Source organism: Pollachius pollachius, assembly GCF_949987615.1.
Source record: "Pollachius pollachius genome assembly, chromosome: 2".
Lineage (NCBI taxonomy): Eukaryota > Metazoa > Chordata > Actinopteri > Gadiformes > Gadidae > Pollachius > Pollachius pollachius.
Genome location: NC_136935.1, coordinates 27405279 through 27432090, shown reverse-complemented (window position 1 = coordinate 27432090; position 26812 = coordinate 27405279). Strand labels below are relative to the sequence as shown.

Here is a 26812-nt window from a genome sequence, read left to right as displayed (position 1 = left end):
TGTGGAGCTCCCCGAAGTGTTGCTTTAGGCTGGCCCTGTTTACTCCACTCTTGTGATACAAGGTGTAGAGTCCACTCAATAGGTCCTCAACCTTCTTGGCCATCACATTTTTCCTCACTGCATCTGAAAAGGCGAGCTCAAGTCTATGGGCCATGCAATGGATCCCCAGCACATACGATCGGTCTGCACGCAGCTTGGTAACTACACCATTGTTGACTCCTGTCATTACAGCTGCTCCATCTGTGGTGATGGCCACCAGCTTGCTCTTCCAATCAGTGCTGACTTCACTCTCCATTACATTACACACAGCTTCAGCTATGCTTGTAGCATCTGGCTTTGAAACAGCTTTTATCCCGACAAAATCAACTTTGATCTTCCCCTCACTGGCACTCCTGGCATAGACCATCTCTTCTTCAATCACTGCACTGTCCAGGGATCCGTCTGACATGACAGAGATGAACTTGACATCTGACAATCTTGCCCTCATCTTTCTCCTCACATCCTCCGCTATGTAGTGAATGAACTCTTTTGCCTGATAGTCATTTGTGTATGTCTCTCCTATCTTCAAGCCTTTCTTTCTATCAACCCTGAAATAAATAATAACCAAAAACACATACATAAAAATGCTTGTATTAGGGCAATCGTGGTGGCCACATGATATATTCATGTTAAACCTTTGCATGTTATGTGACTGATAAAGTGTTAGGCTGAACTTTAAAATAGTTACTAAAATAGTACTGTCAATATACCGTATAAAATGAAACATGTAAATAATAAAGTTAATCCACTTACTGACACATCCATGCGAAGTTGGTGAAAGGCCTGCCTTTTTTCCCGATGGCGTGGGCATTGCGAAAAAGTAGCTCCATCTTCTCGAACTCGGACGTCTTCATTAAGGCAAGGCTCCTTCCAGCTTCACTCTCTTCGATACGACACGTCTTGGCGGTTTTCGTCCTCAGGCTCTCCTGATGACTTCGGGCACTCTCATGATCCTTTACTGCTTCTACTTTGAAATTATTGGTTCCTACCACGAAATTATTCGTTTTGTGTTTTTCTTTAGCATACATTCGGCAATCCTGACAGAACATTACGCTGTTTTCGTGATCATACACGAGCCACTCACGACCAGTTAGCCATTTACAGTTAAATTTCCTTCTTTTTTTTTCGCGAGGTCCAATATCCTCCTCCTCCCCTACCTCTTTGGTAGGAATATCCTTTCTCTTGATGGCCGGCTGTCCCAACCATCGCCACATCTTGTTTGTGTTTGTGTCTGTATTTGTATTTGTACCGGCGTCTATCGTTTTTTCCAACCCAAGAGTGACCTACGCCCCCTCCCCTAGTACGGCAGCCTCGACGGATGCGTTCCCATAAAAACCGTGCTCACGCGTCCCGCGAAATAGATGGTAAAGTAACTCATTTATCACCGGCTAAGCCGGCTAGTGAGTTTTTTTTAATACATGCCAAAATGAATTTTCACCCGCATTTGGCGGGTTGGCGGGTGTTAATTTAGAGCCCTGGTGGTGTCCCTTTTGACAGCACTGAGCGCTGTGATGGCCAAGCGTTTCCACAGGATTGAGTTCAACTCCTTGCTGTCTGAATCCTCAGTCCTTGACCCCAGATTCAAGAGGAAGACTTTCTCTGATGACCAGGCAGCTACCGAGGCCTTCCAAAGGCTCACAAATGCTGCCACACAGGCGACCATCTCCAATCCATCCCAGCAGGAAGCTCTGGTGGAACAAGGAGCTGCGGGGGGACGACCCACAGAGGAGAGCATGATCTGGGGTGACTTTGACGAGCAGGTCTCAGGGCTCGTCAGTCACATCAGTGCAGGTGCGGAAGCGACCCTCAAGATCCGGTCCTTCCTGCAAGAGGCACTGATCCCTAGGTCCTCCAACCCGCTGACCTGGTGGAAAAGTAGATTGTTGATCTATCCGCGGCTCACTCAGCTGATGATGGAGACATTGTGTGTGGTCGCCACGTCAGTGCCATCTGAACGCGTGTTCAGCAAAATGGGGCTGATCATTTCGGAGAGGCGCAGCCGTCTGTCTCCTTCCAAGGCGCAACAAGTGATGTTCCTGAATGCAAACCTGAAGTGAACATTCAGGCTTCTCCAGTTTCCCAGAGGTTCCTGGGTTTTCTTTCTGCCATCACTGTTGGTCAAAGAACCAAAATGTTAAATGGCAATGTTCAGTTTTATTTATTTTTCTATGTTTGTGTGTGTGTGAATTATTTCATTATTTCATTATTTAGATATTATTAAAACATTTCTTTGTTCAAATCTATTTGATCTCAGAATGATTTCATAGTCAAAAAGAGATGTTAAAGTCTGTGTGTTCCACAGTTGACACAGTAGCTCATTCAGTGTTGAGGGATAGGCCTATTGTAGCCTAAGGTTCAAAAGGAAAACTCAAATGTATTATATTGGCTTTGATAAAATAATACACATACATACTATTACGTTCTTAATAGGGTAACTAACTTGTAACCTTATCGAATTAAATTTCCAAAGTAACCTTCCCATACTGGAGCTGAATAAATGGCACACACTGTTGCATGCACTGCACCAGGAGTAGGTTACATATTAGTTATTAATACTTATTTAGCTTCAACGATACACGAAGTCAACATAATTGGAACGTCCATGTAGGCCTACGCAGCAGCAATACGCACAGGTGATGCCGCATGATATGCCGCATGGCATATCATTATTAACTATCGTATTATCTCTGAGGTAAAGTAAAACGTCAGGTGGTTACATCGTTTCCACCAAGAACTACATTTTTTGCAATAGGCCTACAGCTGGGCATTTTCTTGTCGAGTAGCCTGGTCTTAATACATTTTGGGGTTAGGGTTGACGCATTGTTCCTTTATCTCTGGTAATTTTCCATATATAAAATGAACGATATTGACTCACCTTTCATGATAGTCAGCAGCTGACGTACGGGGCCTGGGCAACAACATCCCGATCCTGAACATGAAGCTCTCCTACTCAGCTGAAAGGAATTGAGTTGTAATGTTGTTATGTTGATGGCTGACTTCCATGATCGTTTGAGAGTCTGAGTCTGACTGACTCAGCTGAGAACCGTGCATTCCATGATTCCATTCACCGCTAACGGAAACTCGACTGAACGAACGAACGAATGAGGGAGGGAGGAGCTGAGTCCTACTGACTCAAAGAACCGTAGATGATTCGATTCACTGCTACCGGAAACTCGACTGAACGAACGAACGAACGAACGATTCGCGAACAACTCCTCTTGCCGAACTGAATCACGCAAACTGGTTCGCGGAAACGAATCAATACATCCATCTCTAGTGTGCACCATTGCCGGTCGGCTGGTCAGCCCCCGCCTCTGAACGCTGCTCTGAGGGCACTTTAACTCTCATATCTCAAGCTCAACAGAACGGTGTCTCACGTCCGCTGTCCTGTCTCCTCAGTGCCTCACCTCCTCTGTCCTTTCTCTCCTCGTGTCTCAACTCCTCTGTCCTCTGTCTCCTTGGTGTCTCACCTCCTCTCTCCTCGGTGTCTCACCTCCTCTGTCCTCTGTGTCTCACCTCCTCTGTCTCCTCTGTGTCTCACCTCCTCCGTCTCCTTGGTGTCTCACCTCTCTCCTCGGTGTCTCACCTCCTCTGTCCTCTGTGTCTCACCTCCTATCTTGTATGTGTCTCACCTCCTCTGTCTCCTCTGTGTCTCACCTCATGTCTCACCTTGTGTCTCACCTCCTATGTCTCCTCGTGTCTCACCTCCTCTGTCTCCTCTGTGTCTCACCTCCTCTGTCTCCTCCTGTCTCACCTCCTCTGTCTTCTCCTGTCTCACCTCCTCTGTCTCCTCGTGTCTCACCTCCTCTGTCCCCTTGGTGCCTCAACTCCTCTGTCTCCTCAATGTCTCACGTCCTCTGTCTCCACGGTGTCTCACGTCCTCTTTCTCCTCAGTCTCTCACCTCCTCTGTCCTCAGTCTCCTTGGTGTCTCACCTCCTCTGTGTCTTATGTCCTCTGTCCCCTTGGTCATGTCCTCTGGCTCCTCAGTGTCCTCTGTCTCCTTGGTGTCTCACGTCCTCTGTCTCCTCAGTGTCTCACTTCATCTGTCTTCTCTGTCTCCTCAGTGTCTCACGTCCTCTGCCCTCTGTCTCCTCTGTGTCCTCTGTCTCCCCGGTGTCTGTGTGCCTAATTGACTCCATCTGCAGCTTTCTTACTCTTAAATGGCCTTGGTCAGACTTGCAGGAAACAGGGCTGAACGTGTGGACTTTGTCTTCCCATATACTGCGGCAAGCTGCATCCAAAGCTGTAGCCTATTTTCCCTGCAGGGTGCTCTATTGACTTTCCGCCATTGAGATTGAATCAGTCCAATTAGCGTGCTTTCAATGCCCCTTAAGAGGAAGATGACTTGGTGTGAGGTTAGCAATGAGATGATATTTCACAACTTAATATGCTTTTCGTCACACTCCATTAATGTCTGCCTTCTTGTCATAAAGTGACTGGCGGTTAATGGAGGCATGCCAGGCCTGCATTGGATTAGGAGGAAATCTGATCCTTCAGATGTGCGTGCGTGTGTATGTGTGTGTTTGTGTATCTTTGTGTGTACAAATGTGCATTCTTACACATTTGTACGTGTGTGTGTGTGTGTGTATGCGCACTTGTGTGTGTGTGTTATTTCTAGATAACGGTCAAATGCAATTTGCTGAGTACATATAATAAGAAAAAGAAAGCTAGGGCTGATGTTTGTGCCTGATGATCTAATTCTGTACATTTCATCAATCATGCTCCATCGTTCCCTGCTGTCACTCCTGCCATTAGCCATGGTTTTGCCATGGTGAACAATTGTGTAGATAGAATTAGCAAGGAAGCAATTGTCATTGGAGTCGACTGAAATGTTATACCACGGATATGGCTTGTGGTTGGTGTGTGTGTCTGGGGTGTTCGTGTCTGTGAGTGTGTCTGTGTGTGTGTGTTTGTGTCCGTGTGTGCGTGTGTGTGTCTGTGTTTGCGTGTGTGTGTCTATTAGAGTGTTTGTGTGTCTGTGAGTGCATGTGTGTGTCTGTGAGAGGAGGAGGAGATAAAAGTGTTTGAAGGTACAAAGCTCCCTAAGTTACAGAGAGGGTTTCACTCTCTTGCAGTCCAGCCCTTGAAACTGGAGCAGGAATTTGAAAGAAACAGCGGCTGGTATTTGGACACAGGGACAAACAATATATTTTTTCCAGCTCTATTTTACCGTTGGACCCTATTGAAATCCCCTTTTAAGGCAGAAAGTAACACAGGATTGCAAGAATTTATCTATTTTTTATCTTCTTTAAAAGAAATAAAGGGAGTCCTCACCTAGAGGAAGGAAAGTTTCTTGCAGACCAGAATGCAACGCCTCTCTGACTCGACCCTCCAACAGGCTGGATTTCTGCATCACTAAGCCGCGCGTTGGCAATTGATTCCTTCAGCCCTGCAGATACAGACAGACAGGCAGACAGCCCACAGAGAGACAGCCCACAGACGGACAGCCCACAGACGGACAGCCCACAGACGGACAGCACACTGACAGACAGCACACTGACAGACAGCACACTGACAGACAGCACACTGACAGACAGACAGGGGCATACCATGTGGTCCTGCATCACAGACTTCTTCACCTACGAAACCACCAAGTCGGTGGTGGTGAAGAGCTGGACCATCGGCATCATCAACCGCGTGGTTCAGCTGCTGATCATCGCCTACTTTATTGGGTCAGTGCTGATGATAACACATCATATTATATTATTTTACTGGAATATGATGATAATGTGTGTGTGTGCATGCGTGTGTATGTGTTTCTGTGTGCGTATGTCTGAGTATATGTGTGTGTTTATAGCATTGGTCTGAGAGGCTGTGCTTGTGGTATAAGGAAATTAAAAATGTCATTTTCTGATAGAAAGTAGAGTTACAGAGGTGGTTTGAGAACATTGGTTCAACAAGCAAAACCAGGTTAATAACCAAGATCTGCCTGTCAGCACGATCAGGTAAATGTACATAAATAGAGCTCTTTAAATTGTTATGGTGTCAACAAGGAACTTTACAACTTAACGTTGAAACAGAGTCCATGCTGATGTCAGAGATAATAGCATGACGCGCACACACACACACACATACATACATACATACATACATACATACATACATACATACATACATACATACATACAGTGGGGCAAAAAAGTATTTAGTCAGCCACCAATTGTGCATGTTCTCCCACTTAAAAAGACGAGAGAGGCCTGTAATTTTCATCATAGGTAAACCTCAGCTATGAGAGACAAAATGAAAAAAAAAATCTAGAAAATCACATTGTCTGATTTTTTAAGAATTTATTTGCAAATTATGGTGGAAAATAAGTATTTGGTCACCTACAAACCAGCAAGATTTCTGGCTGTCACAGACCTGTAACTTCTTCTTTAAGAGGCTCCTCTGTCCTCCACTCGTTACCCGTATTAATGGCACCTGCTGAACTCCTTATCAGTATAAAAGACACCTGTCCACAACCTCAAACAGTCACACTCCAAACTCCACTATGGCCAAGACCAAAGAGCTGTCAAAGGACACCAGAAACACAATTGTAGACCTGCACCAGGCTGGGAAGTCTGAATCTGCAATAGGTAAGAAGCTTGGTGTGAAGAAATCAACTGTGGGAGCAATTATTAGGAAATGGAATACATACAAGACCACTGATAATCTCCCTCGATCTGGGGCTCCACGCAAGATCTCAACCTGTGGGGTCAAAATGATCACAAGAACGGTGAACAAAAATCCCAGAACCACACGGGGGGACCTAGTGAATGACCTCCAGAGAGCTGGGACCAAAGTAACAAAGGCTACCATCACTAACACAGTACGCCGTCAGGGACTCAAATCCTGCAGTGCCAGACGTGTCCCCCTGCTAAAGCCAGTGCATGTCCGGGCCCGTTTGAAGTTTGCTAGAGAGCATTTGGATGATCCAGAACAGGATTGGGACAATGTCATATGGTCAGATGAAACCAAAATAGAGGTATAATATAGGTAAAAACTCAACTCGTCGTGTTTGGAGGAGAAAGAATGCTGAGTTGCATCCAAAGAACACCATACCTACAGTGAAGCATGGGGGTGGAAACATCATGCTTTGGGGCTGTTTTTCTGCCAAGGGACCAGGACGTCTGATCCGTGTGACGGAAAGAATGAATGGGGCCATTTATTGTGAGATTTTGAGTGAAAACCTCCTTCCATCAGCAAGGGCACTGAAGATGAAACGTGGCTGGGTCTTTCAGCATGACAATGACCCCAAACACACCGCCCGGGCAACGAAGGAGTGGCTTCGTAAGAAGCATTTCAAGGTCCTGGAGTGGCCTAGCCAGTCTCCAGATCTCAACCCCATAGAAAATCTTTGGAGGGAGTTGAAAGTCTGTGTTGCCCAGCGAAGGCCCAAAAACATCACTGCTCTAGAGGAGATCTGCAAGGAGGAATGGGCCAAAATACCAGCAGCAGTGTGTGAAAACCTTGTAAAGACTTACAGAAAACGTTTGACCTGTCATTGCCAACAAAGGGCATGTAACAAAGTATTGAGATGACCTTTTGTTATTGACCAAATACTTATTTTCCACCGTAATTTGCAAATAAATTCTTTAAAAATCAGACAATGTGATTTTCTAGATTTTTTTTTTTCATTTTGTCTCTCATAGCTGAGGTATACCTATGATGAAAATAACAGGCCTCTCTCATCTTTTTAAGTGGGAGAACTTGCACAATTGGTGGCTGACTAAATACTTTTTTGCCCCACTGTACATACAGAACAGAGAAGGACAGTTGTGTTCCCTGGCTTATCCATCCTACAAAATAGTCAAACAAGTGGTACAATATCTTTAATGTTTACAGAAACACCAAGCTGCCTGAGCCCTATCCCACGAGCCATGCCCCCGTGTTCCTTAACAACTGCTTCGGTACCAGTTAGCTCAATGCTCATGTTTAAGGGACCCGCCATCTCACCGCTGAATAAACACTGAGCCACGCGGCGTCCCTAAGGGCCTACAGAGCTGCTTCAGAGCGGGAAACAGAAGCATTAGTGCGCATTAAAAGCAAGATGGGAACTGGTTGCAATAACGTTCAAAGAGCTTTTTCACTTGTGGGTGAGACCAACTCTGTGGTGAGGGCTCCTGATCCACACGGAGCTCCTTCTGGTGCTGATGTGTGTGTGACCCTGCAGCTGGGTGTTAGTCTAGAGAAGGCCTAACAGGTGCTGATGTGTGTGTGTGAGCCTGAAGCTGGGTGTTCGTCCATGAGAAGGCCTACCAGCTGCTTAAGTGTGTGTGACCCTGCAGCTGGGTGTTGGTCTAGAGAAGGTGCTGATGTGTGTGTGACCCTGCAGCTGGGTGTTGGTCTAGAGAAGGTGCTGATGTGTGTATGACCCTGCAGCTGGGTGTTGGTCTAGAGAAGGTGCTGATGTGTGGGTGACCCTGCAGCTGGGTGTTCGTCCACGAGAAGGCCTACCAGGTGCGGGACACGGCCGTGGAGTCGTCGGTGATGACCAAGGTGAAAGGATTCGGCATCTACAACAACCGGGTGATGGATGTGGCTGACTACGTCACCCCCACCCAGGTAAAACCCCACCAGGGCCGACAGGGAGGAGGGGGGGGGGGGGGAAACAAAACGGTTTCCCCGTTTTGTTTCCCCCCCAGTGGAGTGTGGAAAGAACACTAGAAAGTTGGCCAGGAGGAAACAGAAAAATAATAATTTTAAATCAAATGTATCCCAGTGGATGGATTGTAACATTCAGAGGGCAGCCAAGTCATCAAGTTTGAAGGAGAACCCAACCCCCTGAGCTTCTTCAGTCTGGGGACTCAGGGCTGCCGGCTCCCCTGTTACCCTCCAATCTGGTTCAACAAGCGAGGAAAGGTGTGTCCAATCAGCACTTAATCATCAGAGGCTGGGTCACCATATCAGCCAATCCCAGGCTCTGCATGCATGTGTTCAGCATAGAGAGGGAGTCATCTTATGCTAGTTGTCCTTTAAGTCTACCTGGAGGAGCGTACCCTGAGACACTGTGTGACAAACCACCTGTCTCCCCCAGGGGGCCTCTGTGTTCTGCATCATCACCAAGCTGATCACTACAGAGAACCAGGTCCAAGGCTTCTGCCCAGAGGTTTGCTTCCCTTGTGCATGTAGTTCTGTCATCACAGCTTGTGTGCCTGTACAAACTGTGATTACCATACCATGCCAGGGGTACCATAATATCCTACCAGTAATGCAATCAGATACTGCCACTATCCCTCATGCAGATACTCAACACTCCTAGGTGTGTGTGTGTGTGTGTGTGTGTGTGTGTGTGCGCGTGAACTTGTGCTTGTCCCTTGACCAGAGTGAGCCCAAATACCAGTGCGTCCACGACAACAACTGCACCAAGTACCTGAACAAGCCAGGAGGCTATGGTGAGCACTGCCCCCTGCTGGCCTCTCCCTCCTGTCCACTCTGAGGCTCCAGGGAGCCGCTCTTAGCTGCTACACCGTGCAGCATTCACTATATCGTTATTACAATATGTGTTTGTATACGTGTGTTTTTCTGAGGGTGTGTGTATGTATGTGTGTGATTTGTATTTGTGCCTGTGTGTGTGTGTTTGTTTTACATTACTTCCACGTCCATTGCAGGGATTCCGACGGGGAAGTGTGTTCGTTTCAACGACACCATGAAGACATGCCAGATCCAGGGCTGGTGCCCGGCAGAGATAGACTACATCAAGACGTAAGATGGTTGACCTGTCTTTCCTTCTGCCTTGTCCCGCTGCAGTGTCTCCCACCTCAATCCTTCCCTCTCCCGTCCTCGTTTCTCTCTTTCAGCGAACCGATGAAGGAGGTGGAGAATTTCACCATCTTTATCAAGAACAGCATACGTTTCCCACTGTTTGACTACACCAAGTAGGACCCGTTCCAACCTCCATCCCAACCTCCATCACTCAGCATACCCATGCCTCGAGCTGTTTCATTCTTGTGTGTGTGTGTGTGTGTGTGTGTGTGTGTGTGTGTGTGTGTGTGTGTGTGTGTGCAACAAAAACGGTAGTTGTAGTTTATGTCAAATTGCATAATACACAGTCAAATCAGTGTATTTTATATGGAAAGAATGTTGCTTATTTCGTGTGTGTGTGTGTGTGTGTGTGTGTGTGTGTATGCACGCCATAGGGGGAACTTTCTCCCTACGATCAATAAGAGCTACATCTCTTCCTGTAACTTCGACATGGTCCACCACACGTACTGCCCCATCTTCAGGGTCGGAGACGTGATCCAATACGCTCAGCAGGACTTCATGAAACTGGCGCATAAAGTAAATATTATGGGCACATAAATCATAACATAGCTCTCTCTCTCTCTCTCTCTCTCTCTCTCTCTCTCCCTCTAATATGTATTGTATCAGTAGCTCTCTCCCCTCCTCACATGCATCCCCCTCTCTCCAGGGAGGGGTTATAGGGATCAAGATCGCATGGATGTGTGACCTGGACCGGGGAGACGAACACTGCAGCCCGTCTTACTCCTTCACCCGCCTGGATGCCATGTCCCAGAATAACCCTGTCTCCCCCGGTTACAACTTCAGGTTAGTACTCTCCAGTGGTGGCTGGTGATGAAAAATGTTGGTTGGGCGCATTAATAGAGGGGTGGTCCGGGGGTCCTCCCCCAGAAAAAAATATTTTGGTAGATTAGATTTCCTGTATTCAGGTGCATTTTGGGCATGGCCAGTACCTATTACCTATTACCTACTATTAATTCAGATTCATAGCCTACATCCTGACTTGCAGGCCCTGGACAAGCTTACACTGCATATACAGACCTTCTTTATCGCCCTTCCACCAGCCATTCCTATTTGACCTATTGTTGTTATTCTGATATTGAGACAAATCATGATTACTGTCCTATAGCGTCCATTTTTTGTGAGTCTCAAAATGCAGTTAGGAATATGGGACAGTTGCTTCATTTTGTTTATAGGCTACAGGCTGAAAGACTAAATGAATATGTAACTTACTTGCTCCTTTTAAAGGAGACATATTATACCACAAGGTGTAGCCTTACAAGCCCTTTCGAAAATCTGCCCCATATGACATCACTAGTGGGCGTGTCCACCTAGATCTGTGCTGGATAGATCAGTCTACCAGCCTACCCAATGGACTGAAGTAAACGTTGCTCATCTATCCAGATGTTTTCGGAACAGCTTGTAAGGCTAATCACACTCACACCTGGTTGTATATAATGTCTCCTTTAAGTATAACATTGCTTGGGGAGTCCAAATCCTCCACTGAAATGGGTGTAAAGTGCTTACCACTCTCTGCCAGTTAGCGATCTATCTCTTCTCTACATGTAGTTGTGTTGCGCGAATGCTGCTTAGGAAGGTAGCCTATTTGATTGATTTGCTGAATTGTCCAATCATGTGGTGATAACAAAAAAGAAAAGCTATACCATTGGCCTAGGGCACACACTGGTGCGACCCGACGGCACATTTTCTTGCGCCAATGAAAAGCTGTCTCTGCTTGGTAGACAGCAAAAAGTTTGCAAACTTACATTGACTTCAACGTGGCCGGCGCCCCTGGATTGGAGGAGGGCTTTATTTTGAATGACCAATAACTAGCCTAGCCCAAATCATTGACGTTCAGACGCATTTAAATGGTTGCTGGCAGTGGCAAGTAGCCTACGGTCTCTCACACAATTAAACAAGGATAAACATTATGTATTTTTGTTTAACTTTTTCATATTTATAATAGTTGATTCATAGTTGGCAGATATATTCAAGTGAATATTTCAGGGGCGGCGGCGCCCTAGTGCCCTCTATTGACCCACTGCCACTGGTACTCTCCAACCCAGATCAGGGATATTGGCCTTTTATTAATATATATATGTGTAGATAAATACTTATTAGGTAAGTGCTGCAAGCAGCGCTCAACTATTCTTTACAAAATTTCTAGTATATATGTCCCTACTCCTTCCACAATTTTCCACCTAGACACTACATTCCACTTTTAAAATGTTCATATTAACTTGGAATACTGCGCTAGCGTTGATTTTTTTTTCTTTTTTTATCTCTGACAATTCAACTACTTAAGACTTTGCAACTTGGCTGATCTTCAAATATATCAAAACAGATTTTCAGTATTGATTATTTCAGAATCAACTAATTAATTTTAAACCCGCTTCGTATATTTTCAGTTGGTCTCATACGTTGAGGCTAGAGCTAGTTATGACGTCACCCGCTCTAGCCAAAGGTAGCTATAACAAAATCGTACCATTTTGGACATTGCGGAGCCTATCAACGTCACCCTTGACTCACACGGTTACAGTATTTCTTCTATTTCTTGTTTGACTGGCGCTATGACGATTAATTGATTGGGAATACGATATTTCTACATTGGGTGTTTGTGTGTGGGGACCCCCGTTTATATAGCTAGAGGCTAAGTGCATCTTACATATCCGGTGTACTTCCGGTAGAAGCTAAATGCTAACGCAAACCATCTTTTGCAAGGCATGCTATCTAGACAAACAATATGTCGATGAAAGAGACTCCAAGGAGTCTAACGGTACAAGCCTTATTATTTAGTGAGCTTATCTCGATTAACTAGATGCAAAAGAATAACGTCAATAACACAAGTGATGACCCACCAACACACACACACACCCCATACCACACCACACCCGCACACTTACTTACACTTGACCGTAACACTGACTTGACTCAACCATTTCAAACTTATCATAACAGCTCAGCTATTCTATATTTGATCTAAAAAAAAGTTATTTTACTTCAGTGTTTACCAATGCATCATTTATGCAAAGTAATGGCTCTGCTCACTCTAATTGTCTTTTTGTATGTTAAGGTTTGCCAAGTATTACAAAATGGACAATGGGACCGACTATCGTACATTAGTCAAAGCCTATGCTATCAGGTTTGATGTGCTGGTCAATGGAAATGTGAGTGAATGTTTGTGCGTCTGTGTGTGCGTTGGTCTAAGTTTGTTTGTGACTGTGTGTGACTGTGGATGCGTGCATATGTGTGTGGGTCTGAGTTTGTGTGTGTTTGTTTCTGTGTGTGTGTGTGTGTCTGTCTGAGTGTCTGTATGTGTGTGGATGTGTGCATGTGTTTTTTTGTGTGGGTCTGAGTTTGTCTGTGTGTGGGGGTTTGTGTTTGACTGTTTTCTTGTTAAACCTTTCTTTAGGGTAGGAGGCATGCTGACCTTATTAAGTGATCGTAAACCTTATCATTCATATGAAATTAAACTAATGCTAAATTAAAAAGAAGGATTCAACTGACTATAAACGAATGGGCACTGGGTCACTAGCGCTCATGTAATAAACTAACTGTATTAATCCACAGGCTGGGAAGTTCAACATGATCCCCACACTCATAAACATGGTGGCGGCCTTCACCTCTGTTGGCGTGGTGAGTCTCTTTTCAGTGTCACATGACCGCGATGCCAGGTTACACCCTTCCTACTGCCTTCTGGTTGGCCACAGGTGTCAGTATCTCGATTCAATATGTAAGCAATATCACACAAGCGGAAGTTCTGATATTCAGTGTAACAGCCCGACCTCCAGTGGGATGTTGCGTTCATACAACAGTTACACAATTTTAGCCATTTATTAGTTAACAGTAATGAGCGACAACAGATTATGATTTGTTTGTTAAATCATTTAATTGCCGCCATCCACACAAGTTATTCCGCAACTGGATGGGGACTGGACTGTTGCCAAGCAACACATAAACATTTTCCTCCACACTAGCTTCTACCTTACCGCAGGTCGCTTTAGTAACATATACAAGGAACAACATAAAGTGTGGGCTAACAGTCTTTTCTGGCTCTTGATTTCAGTCTTGGCCTGCTCTCTGTCGGTGAAATGTGGCAGAGCAGTACGAAGCCAGATCCATTCCTGGGTTTAACTTTATTTCTCTCTCTCTCTGTGCCACCCAGGGCACGGTCCTCTGTGACATCATCCTGCTCAACTTCCTGAAAGGGGCCGATCAGTATAAAGCCAAGAAGTTTGAAGAGGTAAGTCCAGACCACAGCAAGTAGGCGACCATAGCTCTGTCACGTCTCATCAGAACACAATTAACATACACACAACCCTGCACTGCAGCCATCGTTTTTCTTCAACCTTTGAAACGATGTGTCATACTAAATATAACCCATCCACAGCTTTGAACCATTTGGCAGTTCAAAAGCTAGCGGCGGCTTTACGTCCCTTCCTTTCCAGCTCTTAGGTAATGCCCTCTGCCAATATGACCTTCTCTCCTTTTTCTCCACCAACCCATATTGATTCAGATCGAAGAAGTGTTTGAATGAACCCCATCTAGATTGGGGTAGCTGGGTCTCGTTGTTTGGTGGCACTCCCTCTAGTTTTGAACAAAATAGATTTCTGCAGTGAAGTAGTTCCATAGTACAATCATATCGTAATGAACTATCAGCTAAACATAATGATGAGCTTTGCATTCACCATCTGTCTGTTATTTAAGGCAGCACAATGCAGGTGAGGAGTGCAATATTTATCTTGATATTCTTAAACTAAGGTCACATTCCACTGATCATACATGCATGATGCAAAATAAGAGTGTTATGAAATGTTCCAACGTTTTTCTTGAATCTTTTTTTAGGTGTCAGACACCGAGATCGACTCCCAAATCAACGGCTTGTATCGCTCCCAGCTGTCGCTGAGACATGATGAGAAACAATCCACTGACTCATTCTCCTTTGGACATTTTGGATAATGGATTAGGGCAACAGCCAATGCCAGAAGTGGTAAAAGCAAAAGGGCGGGACAAGGGCAGTAAAATGAGATGATTTACGGATCTTTCAAAAGCATCTCATTAGAGGAGAAATTAATAATACAGGCATATATACTTTTACCTTCCTCTAAAAATGTATTCATTAGTTAAGTTATTCCATGAAATATGTAATTGGACGTTATCATTAATTGCAAAATAACGTAGCATTTATGGGAAAAAAAAGTTCCAGCTCTGGGAAAACCTTATTTTTCCATCATATAGCATTAGAAAACAATGTCCATACACATGGGTTGTCAGCATTACGGACTAATATTGTGGTTGCAACAATTATTCTCTGAGAAAAGGGAAAGGAATGAGCCCTGTTTTAGAACTAATTACCGTATTTCCCGCACTATAACGCGCACCGGATTATAAGGCGCACCTTCAATGAATGACCTATTTTAGAACTTTTTTCATAAATAGGGCGCACCGGATTATAAGGCGCATAGCATAGAAGATACTGCAGTCAAACGTTTGACTGGGGATGCGTTATGCATCCACTAGATGGAGCTGTGCTAATTGTATAGCTCGTCACGCGCAACGCAACTGTGAGGACGAGTTGCTGCATTTAGCAGATATAAAACTGGAACCTTTATGACAAAAAAGTAAAACACAATTACGCAGTTCCAAACCTTCGATTTTTAAAATATCTTGCAAACGTGAATGATACAAAGTAGAGCATCGCACCCTCGAATCTTGTAGTGTGGCCAGTCTTCCGCCCGATTTCCTGGCTCTGTGATCGTATAGTGTGACCTTCCTAATAGTGGAGGAATATCTGTCGTGTGGTCTGAACCAGCCATAAAGGGAATGTCAACAAAACAGTCAGACAAAGTCAAACTTTATTAAGCGTTCTGACAACTTTGTTCATTTGTAAACAAGAATTGATCCATATATAAGGCGCTCCGGATTATAAGGCGCACTGTTGTCTTTTGAGAAAATTACCGGCTTTTAAGTGCGCCTTATAGTGCGGAAAATACGGTACTAATGCATTCTAGGAAATTACTAGACTAGACTGACATAATATATAGAACTGAGTAATTACCCAAAGGATTCTGAAAACTGGAAGTGCCTTGAAAAACTCAAAAATTGGCTAACTGAGTTTCCTCTTCTGCAATAAACTAAACATTTGTTTCCATTAAAACAAGTGCCAGAGACAAAGCATGTTTAAAAAGCATGTCAACTATCTAACAAGCCATTTGTCACCATAAATTAGGCAATATCTTGCCTGGTGAACACCCAAATGCTGACTAGTAAGCTGGAGGAATGCCTTTCACATTGGGCAGGAGTACGAGAAACAGTTGTTCACAAATAATGCATGGTCAGAGGCATGTTAATGCCTGGCGTGCCTTCCAACGGTCTCAGAAAGTATCCTGGTGGGTTCAGGTCAAATGACTTATACTAGTTCCATCCCTTTTGGCGTCACATGATAGAGGCCACTGGCTGGCAGGACAGGGCTGAGGAACTGAACCCATGGGTAGACTTGGGTTGACGGGTCCATTATACAGATACTGGTCACTCACACATGCTATGCCAAAATGGATACATTTCTCTTGTCTTGATGAAAATGATGATGATTGGCGACTGATAATTTAGCACATTTAACAGCATCCCTCTTCCATAACCATGTTCTCTCCCTGACAACTTGTCAGGATGGTTTTAAATGAGCTCAACGTGCATCACAATGCCTCTTTATTGTTTCACGTCCTAAATAAAATCTTGAAAAGAAACTTACCATTTCTGGAAAGGGTAATGTTTTTCTGTGTTTATTTTTAATAATGTGCACAACGACTGCATAAAAGGAACCAGTGCCTCATGAATGTGTTTGGATGTGCTGACTTACATGTCTGAGAGCCAACCTCTTCAGAATCATAATCTTGTTAGAAAGGTCTACTCAAACACATTCCACCAAGTCCCCTCAAAAGGCCATGTGCTCTGTTCTATGGGAATATAACGGTTGCTTGTGTGGCTGGAATTTTGAGCCAAGTCAATCATAACCTGACCGAACTGGGTAGAATAAAGAGTCATACCGAACTTATAACAATTACGATCATATAGTTGGGTAATAACAGTACAGTGACATACAACGATCATACAACAAACTAACAACAATCCATAAAAAACACAAACAATGATCCGAGGCCTATCATAAGGGGTCTAGATGGGAGTCCTCGCAAGATGGGAAATCAGCCTGTCGCTCGAAGAGCTCCGCAGGCTGAAGACCCCTGGATGGGAAATCACCCTGTGCCCCTCCAAGAGGTACACAAGCTGAAGACCGATGTTTTGACTTAGGCCCCGTCCACACGGAGCCAAAACGGGCGAAACGATACGGTTTCGTTTTTTGCTGTTCAGGAATATCTCCGTAAAGACGGAGTCATTGCGAAACCGCATCGAGCTATAGAAACGCTGTAGTAAATATTCAAGGCGCTGGTTCTCCACAGAAAAATTGGAGCGCATCAAGCCTGCGCGCTGTATACAAACATTCAGTCACGAGGAGATTCAACCTTTTAAATTGAGCAGAAATACTTTTTAATGTACAGTTAGTAATTAAATTTATGAAGGGGCTTTATTTAAAGCTACAAAAATAACACAAATAAAATAATAAATAAAAAATTCAACGCAACTCTGACGTCCCCCAGCTGGTGGGGGGCTAATGAAATCATCGTTTGCGTCTCAGGCGTCCCACGAATCCTAACACGAAACCGCATAGGTCCGGATAGATTTGAAACCACCTCCGAGGGTGGTTTCAGAAATGTGCGGTTTCAGGCACCGGATTCGCCGGCTCAGTCTGGACGGTCGGCCGAAACGCACAAGACTTATGCGGTTTCACCAAAAAAAATCGGCTTCGTGTGGACGGGGCCTTAAACACAGACTTCTTATACACTTCTGTCAGGACCCTGAGAGCAGCTGTCCCCCAACAAAACTAAACCCTTTGTTAACCAGACGGTAAACTATTGATGAACCTCCTTAGGATGTCATAAAGGGGGTTGACGCCGTGCCTTATGTTACGTATTTTAAGCACATGGGCTACCATACATAGCCACTAGGAAGGTGGATCGAACACATAAGCTGTAATTACTATACATAGCCACAAGGGGGGCAGGACATATAAGCTGCAATAACTATTCCAGCCACAGATGGCAGCACCTTTAGACAGGTGAGGAGGGTGGAGCCAATATGACACATAGGACACACCTACTCGGTATTAAAGCAGGGCCTGGAGCCAACGAAATCAGAAACATCCGGCAGTCCATACTAGGGAGTTAGGTAGAGAGGCTGTTTGTCGCTCACACGCGTGTCCATACAATTCCCCTCCTTTTGCTTCATAGTTACCATACCGAAAAACTTTAACAAATAAAGTGAGTTCAAAGCGATCAAAGCGATTAGACTACTTTCTTCAAGAACGCAACACTTATCAGATGGAACCCTCCGCTTCTCGATGGTCCCCAGGGGGTCAAGAATACAGGCCCAAACCAACAAAAGGCAGCTAGGGAAACGGAATATGAAAATATAATTTTCCCACTACACTTGACCCTCTGTATTTCACCCAGATTTGGCAGATTGAGAATTAGTTGCATATAAATGAGCTTTGAAGTTCTTGCCTTGTGGACATTGCAAGGAACACACAAAACATGGCGATTTGGTTGTGTCACTATCGACTTTCCAATTAGTTTGGCATGCCATGGACCTCTTATCTGGGAAGAAAACGTACATCTATAATCAAAATTTAAATATTTGTTTTTAAGATTATTGAAAAAGTGGATGAAAAGAGACAGTAGCTCAGATAATTATTGGATCAAATACAGAAGTGTTTGGTTGTGTATCAAAAATATTGCAACTGGATGCATAAATATGGAGGCAGGGGCATGGTGAAAGGTGATGGTTAAATATGGAGGCAGAGGCATGGTGAAAGGTGATGGTTAAATATGGAGGCAGGGGCATGGTGAAAGGTGATGATTAAATATGGAGGCAGGGGCATGGTGAAAGGTGATGATTAAATATGGAGGCAGGGGCATAAGGAAAGCTGATGGTTAAATATGGAGGCAGTGGCACGGGGAAAGCTGATGGTTAAGAGCAGGGGCATGGTGGAAGGTGATGATAATTCAGGGGGCCCGAGAGGGACTGGGCCCCATACAGTTCCCTGGAACTTAGATCACTTACTCACTACTTAGCATTGTGTAGCATCTTATCCTAGCTATCTTTGTTGCATACGGGGAATGGGTTAAACTAACAATTGTTGGTGCTTGGCACTTGTTTTTATGAACATCCTTACTGTACCGACAGTGATATATTGTTGTTTCACCTTCTTCTGACAAATGTACTGATTGTAAGTTTCTTTGGATAAAAGTGTCTGCTAAATGCCCTAAATGTAAATGTTAATGTAGATAATATCTGATTCATCAGAAGGACATGAAGTATGGCCCTTAACATTGTAAACAAAAAAATTTCCTATACCGTGATGAAAATAATAAATTCTATGTAGATTGTAATTACTTTTAATAAATATGTTGAGAAAACGTATTGGGCTGCCTGCCATATCTAAGGGTCCATATGTATTTACTTATATAGGGGCCTATTCCCCTATTCACCAATGAAAATGTATACAAATATTTGTTTTAATAAATATAGGTTGATATAAATAAAACAAGCTCATTTAAAATTGAGTCCAGGATTATACGATGAAGAGATAACCTTTTTTGTCGATATTTAAGGCGGTAACTTGGCGAGGGGTGACAGGGAACCAATCAACACTCTCCATCCATCACCACGTGACGTATATTGCGGAAATCCTCCTAGCAGCGGCTGAAGTCCAGTTCCTAGGCCCTATCAATAAACACACGAACATTGCATTAAACAAACCTGTAGGAATGACTGAAGCATTTTGCTCATTATCATCATGAAGTATGCACTGCTTCACGTTTCGCTGCCTTTTTTGGTTTGTGTCGCCGTGGCAAACACAAGTTTATTCAACAACGTCATGGTAGACCTGTCCTATGAACATTACGCAGAACAAGTGGTCGACTCTCTGCCAGGTTTCCTGGCAATGCCTTTTAACTCTATAGTCAATGTGGGTTACGTAGTCATGGGGTTGTACTGGTTGTTCAGGAAGAACTCGAGTGAAGAAACCAAGGAAAGTCGCTACGTAAGACAAGTTTTCGCCCTGATGGCGATCTTTTACGCACCTGTGCAGTGGACGCGCCTGGCCACTATGCGCCGCGCGCCGGCTGTGCTGGACCAGTGGGTCACCCTGCCCATCTTCGCCTGGGTCCCAGTGTGGTGCAGCTTCATTGAAGGGGGGGCTTCATGGCGCCCGTGGTTCGCCCTGACGACCCAGCTGGGCTCCGTGCTGAGCTACGGCCTGGCGCTTGTGCACGCACGGGGATTCGAGGTGGCCCTCGGGGGCCACATCGTTTACGCCGTGCACAAAGGAGTGCGCGTGCACCGTCTGTGCGGAGACCACCTCTCCCAGAGACACCTGGTACTGGCTCTGGTGTCCTGCGGCGGATTCGTCGGCCTGAAGCTGCTGGACCACTGGCTTGCCCGGTACGCGCTCTTCCAGTGTGTGACGGGACATTTCTGGTCCAAAGTGTGCGATGTCCTTCAGTTCCATTTTAGTTTTTGTCTTCTTACTTGCCTCTCTGAACGAGCGCAAGCACGCCAAAAGGCAAGATAAAATGATATATTACAGATTGATAATACGATACAAAGCTTCGTTGACTATGTCATCATTGATTAACTACTGAACGACTTTCTATTTTCTATTATCATGAGAGAAAATATGATTTTTGCAATTCTGTTGCACAATTTGAATAGGACACAAGCTACTTTTTATAGATCAGACATTTTGTGTCAATTTGCTATAAGATTTCTACTGCTATTCAAGTCACAAATAAAATAAATACACAATGTATTTGATCAATTTCATTGTTAGATAAGACAACATTGAATTTGTCACACTACAGTCACACTTATATGTAATAACAATACAATGAATACAATTGAATAGCCCCCGGTCACACAAAATGTATTATATGTATATTACACATAAATGGTTTCATGAATTTAGTGGAGCATCAATATTTTATGAAATCATCCTCGTGAAATTATCTAATGGTTTTGTCCTTATGTGTTTACTATAGCTACCAAACAATTGGCATATTACATTGGCAGATGTGAGCTAATGCAAATTCTTGGTTTGGTGATATTCTTTTTCGGGGGCCCGGACAGGCGTTAAGCACATTCTGAGGCCCCTGGCCATGTCCTATAGGTTTAACTGTGTTATGCCTGTGAGAATGGGATCTGAGAAGGACTTTCTACTGGTCCACAGCAGGGATAGTCCCGCCTCCCTGAAGTCTCGGTGAGAGCAGTAGATGAGGGGGTTCAGCCCACAGTCCAGGTAGGACATGACAGATGAAAAGGTCCTCAGCCAATAAGGAGCCGGGGACAGATCCTGCTTGCCCAGGAGAATCAGCTGAAGGAAAACATGAAACAGAAATGACAACTTTTACTTAGATGGTAGATTTCGGTAGATGTTCCTCATCAAATCATTAATGAGGGCTATTCATTTTCCTGTATTATCAGGATTCCTCAAGTTACTTGAATCTATAACCTTTAAAGATGAATCCGATGGTTTTCTGAGATATCTGACCCTCGCTGATGCTGGACAATGGAAAGGCCAGATCCTGTACAGTCTGGACCTTAGTTGAATTATTTGGTTTGTTTGTGTTTTGTGTAGCATAGAGGACATCCTTTCTGGCTTCCTGCTGACATACTCTCCAACAGTGTGTGTGTGTGTGGTCTTACCCCGGATACGATGAAGGGGTTGGTCTTACCTCAGTCACGATGAAGTGGGTGGTCTTACCTCGGACACGATGAAGGGGGTGGTCTTCCCTCGGACATGATGAAGGGGGTGGTCTTACCTTGGACAGGGCGAAGGGGGTGGTCTTACCTCGGACACGACGAAGGGGGTGGTCTTACCTCAGATATGATGAAGGGGGTGGTCTTACCTCGGACACGACGAAGGGGGTGGTCTTACCTCAGATATGATGTATGATGAAGGGGGTGGTCTTACCTCGGACACGACGAACAAAGGGGGTGGTCCTACCTCGGATAAGATGAAGGGGGTGGTCTTACCTCGGACACGACGAAGGGGGTGTAGCAGAGCAGGTAGAAGGCCACCAGCAGTGGCGTGACCAACGACATATCGTCCTCCTCGCTGAGGCCAAGAGAGGAACATGGTAAGATACCTTCAGAGGTCGAGCCAGGAAGTAAGCTACGTTCATTGGCCTGATTCACAGATGATGGACATCATGGTTCTGAGGAATCCACATCGGGTTTCACCACCAAGCTGGCAGTTAGAACCCAGTTAGCTTGGTGGGTATGCTACTTGCAGAAATTGATTTGTTTCTTACTTCCATGATATGAACACAAACTGAAAAAAAAACTACACATTGTAACTGGGGGTTTTAATGTGATGTTTACATTTTACATAGCTACTTTCTTAACTTTGAAATGATAGCTTGGCTCCGAAACCCTTCTCATCTCACAACGAAACACCTGGAACGGGGTTAGTGAGTGTCTCACAACCAATGTGTGTTCTTGGCGAATGAGAGGGCGGGACTTCCGTCCATTCTAAGGAGGAGGTGATATCCGTTTTAGTTTAGTGGTGAGAGCAAGAGAGAGGGCGGGGCTTCCGATAGAGGGCTGTCTGTTTCCATTACATGTTTCAGACATGGCTCTGTCCGATAATTAAAAAAATAATAAGATTACTCCTCATCTTCATGTAAACATATTTACTCTCCCTGTCTTTGTTGTTGTTTTCATGTTCTTCTTGTCTCGCTCTGGGACAATGGTCACACACGGCTAAGAGGAGGGAGGAGATCACTTCAATGGACCGGAACACCTCAGAACAGAACAGAACTTCATGAAGCTCTCTCAGCCCACTCACTTGTAGGTGTTCCACCGCGGAACAAGGCCGGCTGCGGTCATCAAAGAGCCCAGGAAGATGAGGAGCACGGGGAGGAAGATGCAAACGGAGAAGGCACACAGGATGTACACCATCATGTCTGAGTAGCTGGTCTCCCAGAACACTGCACACAGCATCTCAGCAGGGTCGTACCTACGGTGGGGAGCCCAGCAGCGTTGAGGTGATATTAAGGATCTGTAGGATTTCCCTAACCCAATACAAAGCTAGAGAGTTTTTTGGCCAATATGATGCAAACAACTACTGAAAAAGCAATGTTTAAGAGATTGTAATGCTTTCGTGTAAGTTTAATTAAGTAATAACCTATCTGACTTTTAACAAATTAGATTTTTTAATTGCAGGGTATATTACCAATATCTACCAATTACATTTTAGCCAAAGTACAGAAGATTAGATCGTTTTTTGGTAAAATGTGATAGGGCATTCTGTCTGCTGTTATTAGATTACATGTGGAAGGAAATCAGTTGGAATCGACCCTAAACATGAAATATCAAGCGAAAGAAGCAATCCATAATTCTTTTAAACCAGAAGTGAAAGCTATACAGATACTTGATCCAGGCGTAGACCACAGGGACAGTCCCAAACACCACGCCTGACACCCAGGAGGCCAAGCAGGTCAGCACCAGAACCACGAAGAATACGCTGCCCCTAAAGGGCATGCCCAGCAAGCGCTGCACACACAGGATGGCTGCGAAGGGAAACGCCTTACGTCACGAGTCACACCGGGATGCAGGGATAATTTCCCCGGAAAATGCTATTGGTTGATGTTCTTAGTACTAGATGCAGGGTAGCATAGGGTCATGTAACCACACATGATATACTGGGTCTTTGAGGTTTCATATTAAGTTCACTGTTTGAGGCAAAGTGTGACGATAGCGTGTAGCTCGAGTGACTTTATTGAAAACTATTAATAAAAAGTTGGACATATGTCAACCACTGACGCGTATAGTTTGCAACCGGCTTAATGATTTACACGTTTACAAAATGTGTTGTTTCATTCTTGAGGCACTAACATATTCTAACGTCTATTCTGCAATACGACAATACATTCATGTAAAACAAAACGTTTTTTCTGTTTTAGCAATTTAATCGTGTCATCGTATAGGCTCAGTGCGCCTTGGTTTGAGTTGGGGTTGAAAAGGTTCATAAAAAGTGTATAAAGAATGGCACACCTGTGCTGGCATGTGATTACGTTACCTATGCTTCCAATAGAGGAGGTAATGAAGGCAAACTTTAACAGGCTGACCACCTCACACCAAGGAGATGTCTGACCGCCGGTCAGCATGGCCAGCAGGGAGCCAGAGATGATGAGCGCAGAGGAGCCTGGAGGACACAGTGTTACTACTTGCAACACGTGGAGCTAACTCAGACATGGTGTCATAGGGCACTGCCTTGTAACCGTGTCTGATCTGGTTAGATTTGGTTTGACTTTGCAACACATAAAAAATCCCAGAGGTTTACAGAGGTTAGGAAGTGTGAACACTTCCAACAGTGGTGCGAAACATATCTATAAAACCTTTACCAGGCTCAAGATGTGTCTCTCACCCTGCTCTTGTACAGCTCTCTGCTACACACAAACGCACACACACACAAACTCACACCAACAAATAACACACTCACACCAACACACACAAGCTTGTTACACTTATTTTATATTAAGTTGTGGAGATTCATCGACTGCATGTTGCCATTGGGTATAATAGTAATAATATATATTTTACATAATAAATAAATTAATCTATCAATGATCAATGGACTGAAGTCTGGAGAGTGAATCAGAAAATCTGAGAGATACATCGCTGATATGTTTCTGTGCGTAAATCCAGTGGTACCCTTACCTAGGTCCGACAGGGTGAGGCTCAGGAAGGGAACCCAGTAGCGACAAGAGTACTGCTTACTGCACTAGAATGAAAGAAAATGATGTACTACACAAAGGATTAAATTAGGGAACAAGGAAAAAAAATAAAACTCAGAAAAGAAAGATCATATTCTATGACTATGGATGAGGGATAAACAAAATAACTATCAATGCATGTGAGAAACTTCAGTCTCCATTCCAGTTGATCAACGTTTTCTTTATGATTGTTGATTATGTTTTGTACAACTTTCAATCCACTGCCCAATAAGTTGTGTTGCAGTACTGTTATGGGGATGATGAGGATGATGATGATGATCTCTGGTCCTTTATTTATCATTTATTATTACCACATCTCAGTAGACTCAATACATGTTCGGATAGTACATCAGTGTTACAAATAAACTGTGTTTTCGTAGTAAAATGCACGTAAACTTACAGTGAAAGAAGGCAATCATGCACATACAGTGTTAGCTTATATCACAAAATACTTACAATTTTACCAAAATAGGCTAATCTTATAAATAATAAAACAAACTAGCCTGGATGAATACCCAGATCTCAGATAGGTCTTGATTCAGAATGCATCATGGCATCCTTGGAGGACTCAAGAGTTGTAGCATTGTAAACTCCTAAATCAGCGTAAATACACTGTAACCTAGTAGGCTACAACGAAACTTTGTTTTGCCAGGTCCCACATTGAAACGCTGAGGCTGTTTCAAACACATCAATGTCTTCCCGGAATGACAAATAACTCACTTTCATGACCCCTAGGGTTAGGGTAACCCCTTCCTATACTAACAGCTACATACACATTGTGTATTGTGCAGTTTTACTAATCATTCTGTAAGCTTGTAAGAATGACACGCGTCTATCTGTGGAGAGGAACAGAGCAGAGGACCCTCAGTCCCAGCGTAAACATATCATCGTCACATGACCTCCTGTTCATAACCCTTAACCCTAACCCTATTCACATCTGCTCCGATCCTTATAATCCCTTGACATCTAGGAACCCTAAGATCATCCAAGAAACAGCCACACCTAAAGGCATACCCCAATTTGTAAGGCACAACGGATCACAGGAAGACACAGAGAGAGACGAAGAGCGACAGACTCACAGCCCTACCATGACTTTGATGAGCAGGACAAGGCAGTTGCCCACCACCCCCATCACCATTTCCAGCCCCAACACCGTCACCAACACCCATTTCTCCACCTCCGTCCAGGGTCGCTCCACTGCACTGTCGTTAAGGTACTTATTCACTGAGCGAGATGAGTCGGGGTCGGGGGTTTAGCCATTTCAAAGCACGTTAGGAGTTCAGTTGGTCATGTTTTTGTTGACGTTTTTATTGTTATTATTTTTTAAATATAAATTCTTCAGAAGTAACCACTTCATCAAGGCATCAATGAAAAGAACAATACATGCTCACATTGTGTATTTTGAATATTACTACTCTACCAACTACATTTCTTTATCATTCATTTTGGTTCAGGGAGGATGATAACGCTCCATTCCAGCGTCATGTCCATTACAAGTGACTTGTGTTTAGCTAGAGAAAGGTGTGCTGTCCTATGTTGAATAAGTGTTGGCTATTAAATTCTGCTGAGAACAATCGTAATTGGAAAATAAAATAATGTTCACTTACTTGTAGGAATAGGATAAACCGCCTGCCTTCTACCTTCAACAGTGCTCGTAGCAGTGCTCACTTTGAGTGTACCCATCAAATCAACCACACCTTTCCAATTAAAACTGGCATGCTTCATTAAACTGAACAAGAACAGCTTACAATGCAAACCGAGTGTATATACCTGCAACAACACTTCTGCAGCTCTCAGCTCAGGTGGACTGGACCTCAGTCTCCACACATCAGTTGCTTGAGCATACAGGAAGACATTGATTTATCAAACTGATAAAGGGCTTCTATATTCAATATTAGGAGGAATGCTAACACCTACAGATGAAGAGAATTTGAATATATAATAAGAAAAGCAATACATGTAGGTGCTCCGGAATATATATTTTAATGTATTTATTATTACTACCCCACTGATATTTCAAACGATCTGGACATTTTTTTCCAAACATGAAACGTGGAAACCAATGGCTCTGGGGTATTCTTGTACAATTGAACTTTAAGGGCTCACATTTAGCTAATTGTGTGGTTATCAATGTCTTTTGGGGGTTCTACTAGAATAGGCT

General features: G+C 44.1%; 3 protein-coding genes across 3 annotated transcripts; 2 read left to right on the top strand and 1 right to left on the bottom strand.

Moving 5' to 3' along the window:
* Positions 1 to 5590: 5590 nt before the first annotated feature.
* p2rx3b (purinergic receptor P2X, ligand-gated ion channel, 3b) lies at positions 5591 to 14719 on the top strand (the record flags this gene model as incomplete). Its single annotated transcript, XM_079730826.1, has 12 exons — positions 5591 to 5712; positions 8449 to 8584; positions 9057 to 9128; positions 9345 to 9414; positions 9631 to 9724; positions 9820 to 9897; positions 10159 to 10300; positions 10431 to 10567; positions 12834 to 12927; positions 13331 to 13396; positions 13926 to 14003; positions 14606 to 14719. The coding sequence occupies 12 exons, from the start codon at positions 5591 to 5593 to the stop codon at positions 14717 to 14719; spliced, it is 1203 nt and encodes a 400-aa protein (XP_079586952.1).
* Positions 14720 to 19588: 4869 nt separating this feature from the next.
* Positions 19589 to 20658, top strand: tmem187 (transmembrane protein 187). The gene has a single exon (XM_079730756.1). The coding sequence runs from the start codon at positions 19671 to 19673 to the stop codon at positions 20445 to 20447; it is 777 nt and encodes a 258-aa protein (XP_079586882.1). The 5' UTR covers positions 19589 to 19670; the 3' UTR covers positions 20448 to 20658.
* A 377-nt stretch (positions 20659 to 21035) lies between these two features.
* On the bottom strand, positions 21036 to 26334 carry LOC307071302 (uncharacterized protein; the record flags this gene model as incomplete). The annotated part of the gene is made up of 8 exons (XM_079730288.1): positions 21036 to 21245; positions 21908 to 21989; positions 22722 to 22892; positions 23301 to 23445; positions 23955 to 24080; positions 24596 to 24659; positions 25739 to 25875; positions 26259 to 26334. The coding sequence occupies 8 exons, from the start codon at positions 26332 to 26334 to the stop codon at positions 21036 to 21038; spliced, it is 1011 nt and encodes a 336-aa protein (XP_079586414.1).
* Positions 26335 to 26812: the final 478 nt, after the last annotated feature.

What these genes read in the sequence shown, in the direction of transcription:
- tmem187 (XM_079730756.1), top strand. Translation starts at nt 19,671, where the DNA reads ATGAAGTATGCACTGCTTCACGTTTCGCTGCCTTTTTTGGTTTGTGTC.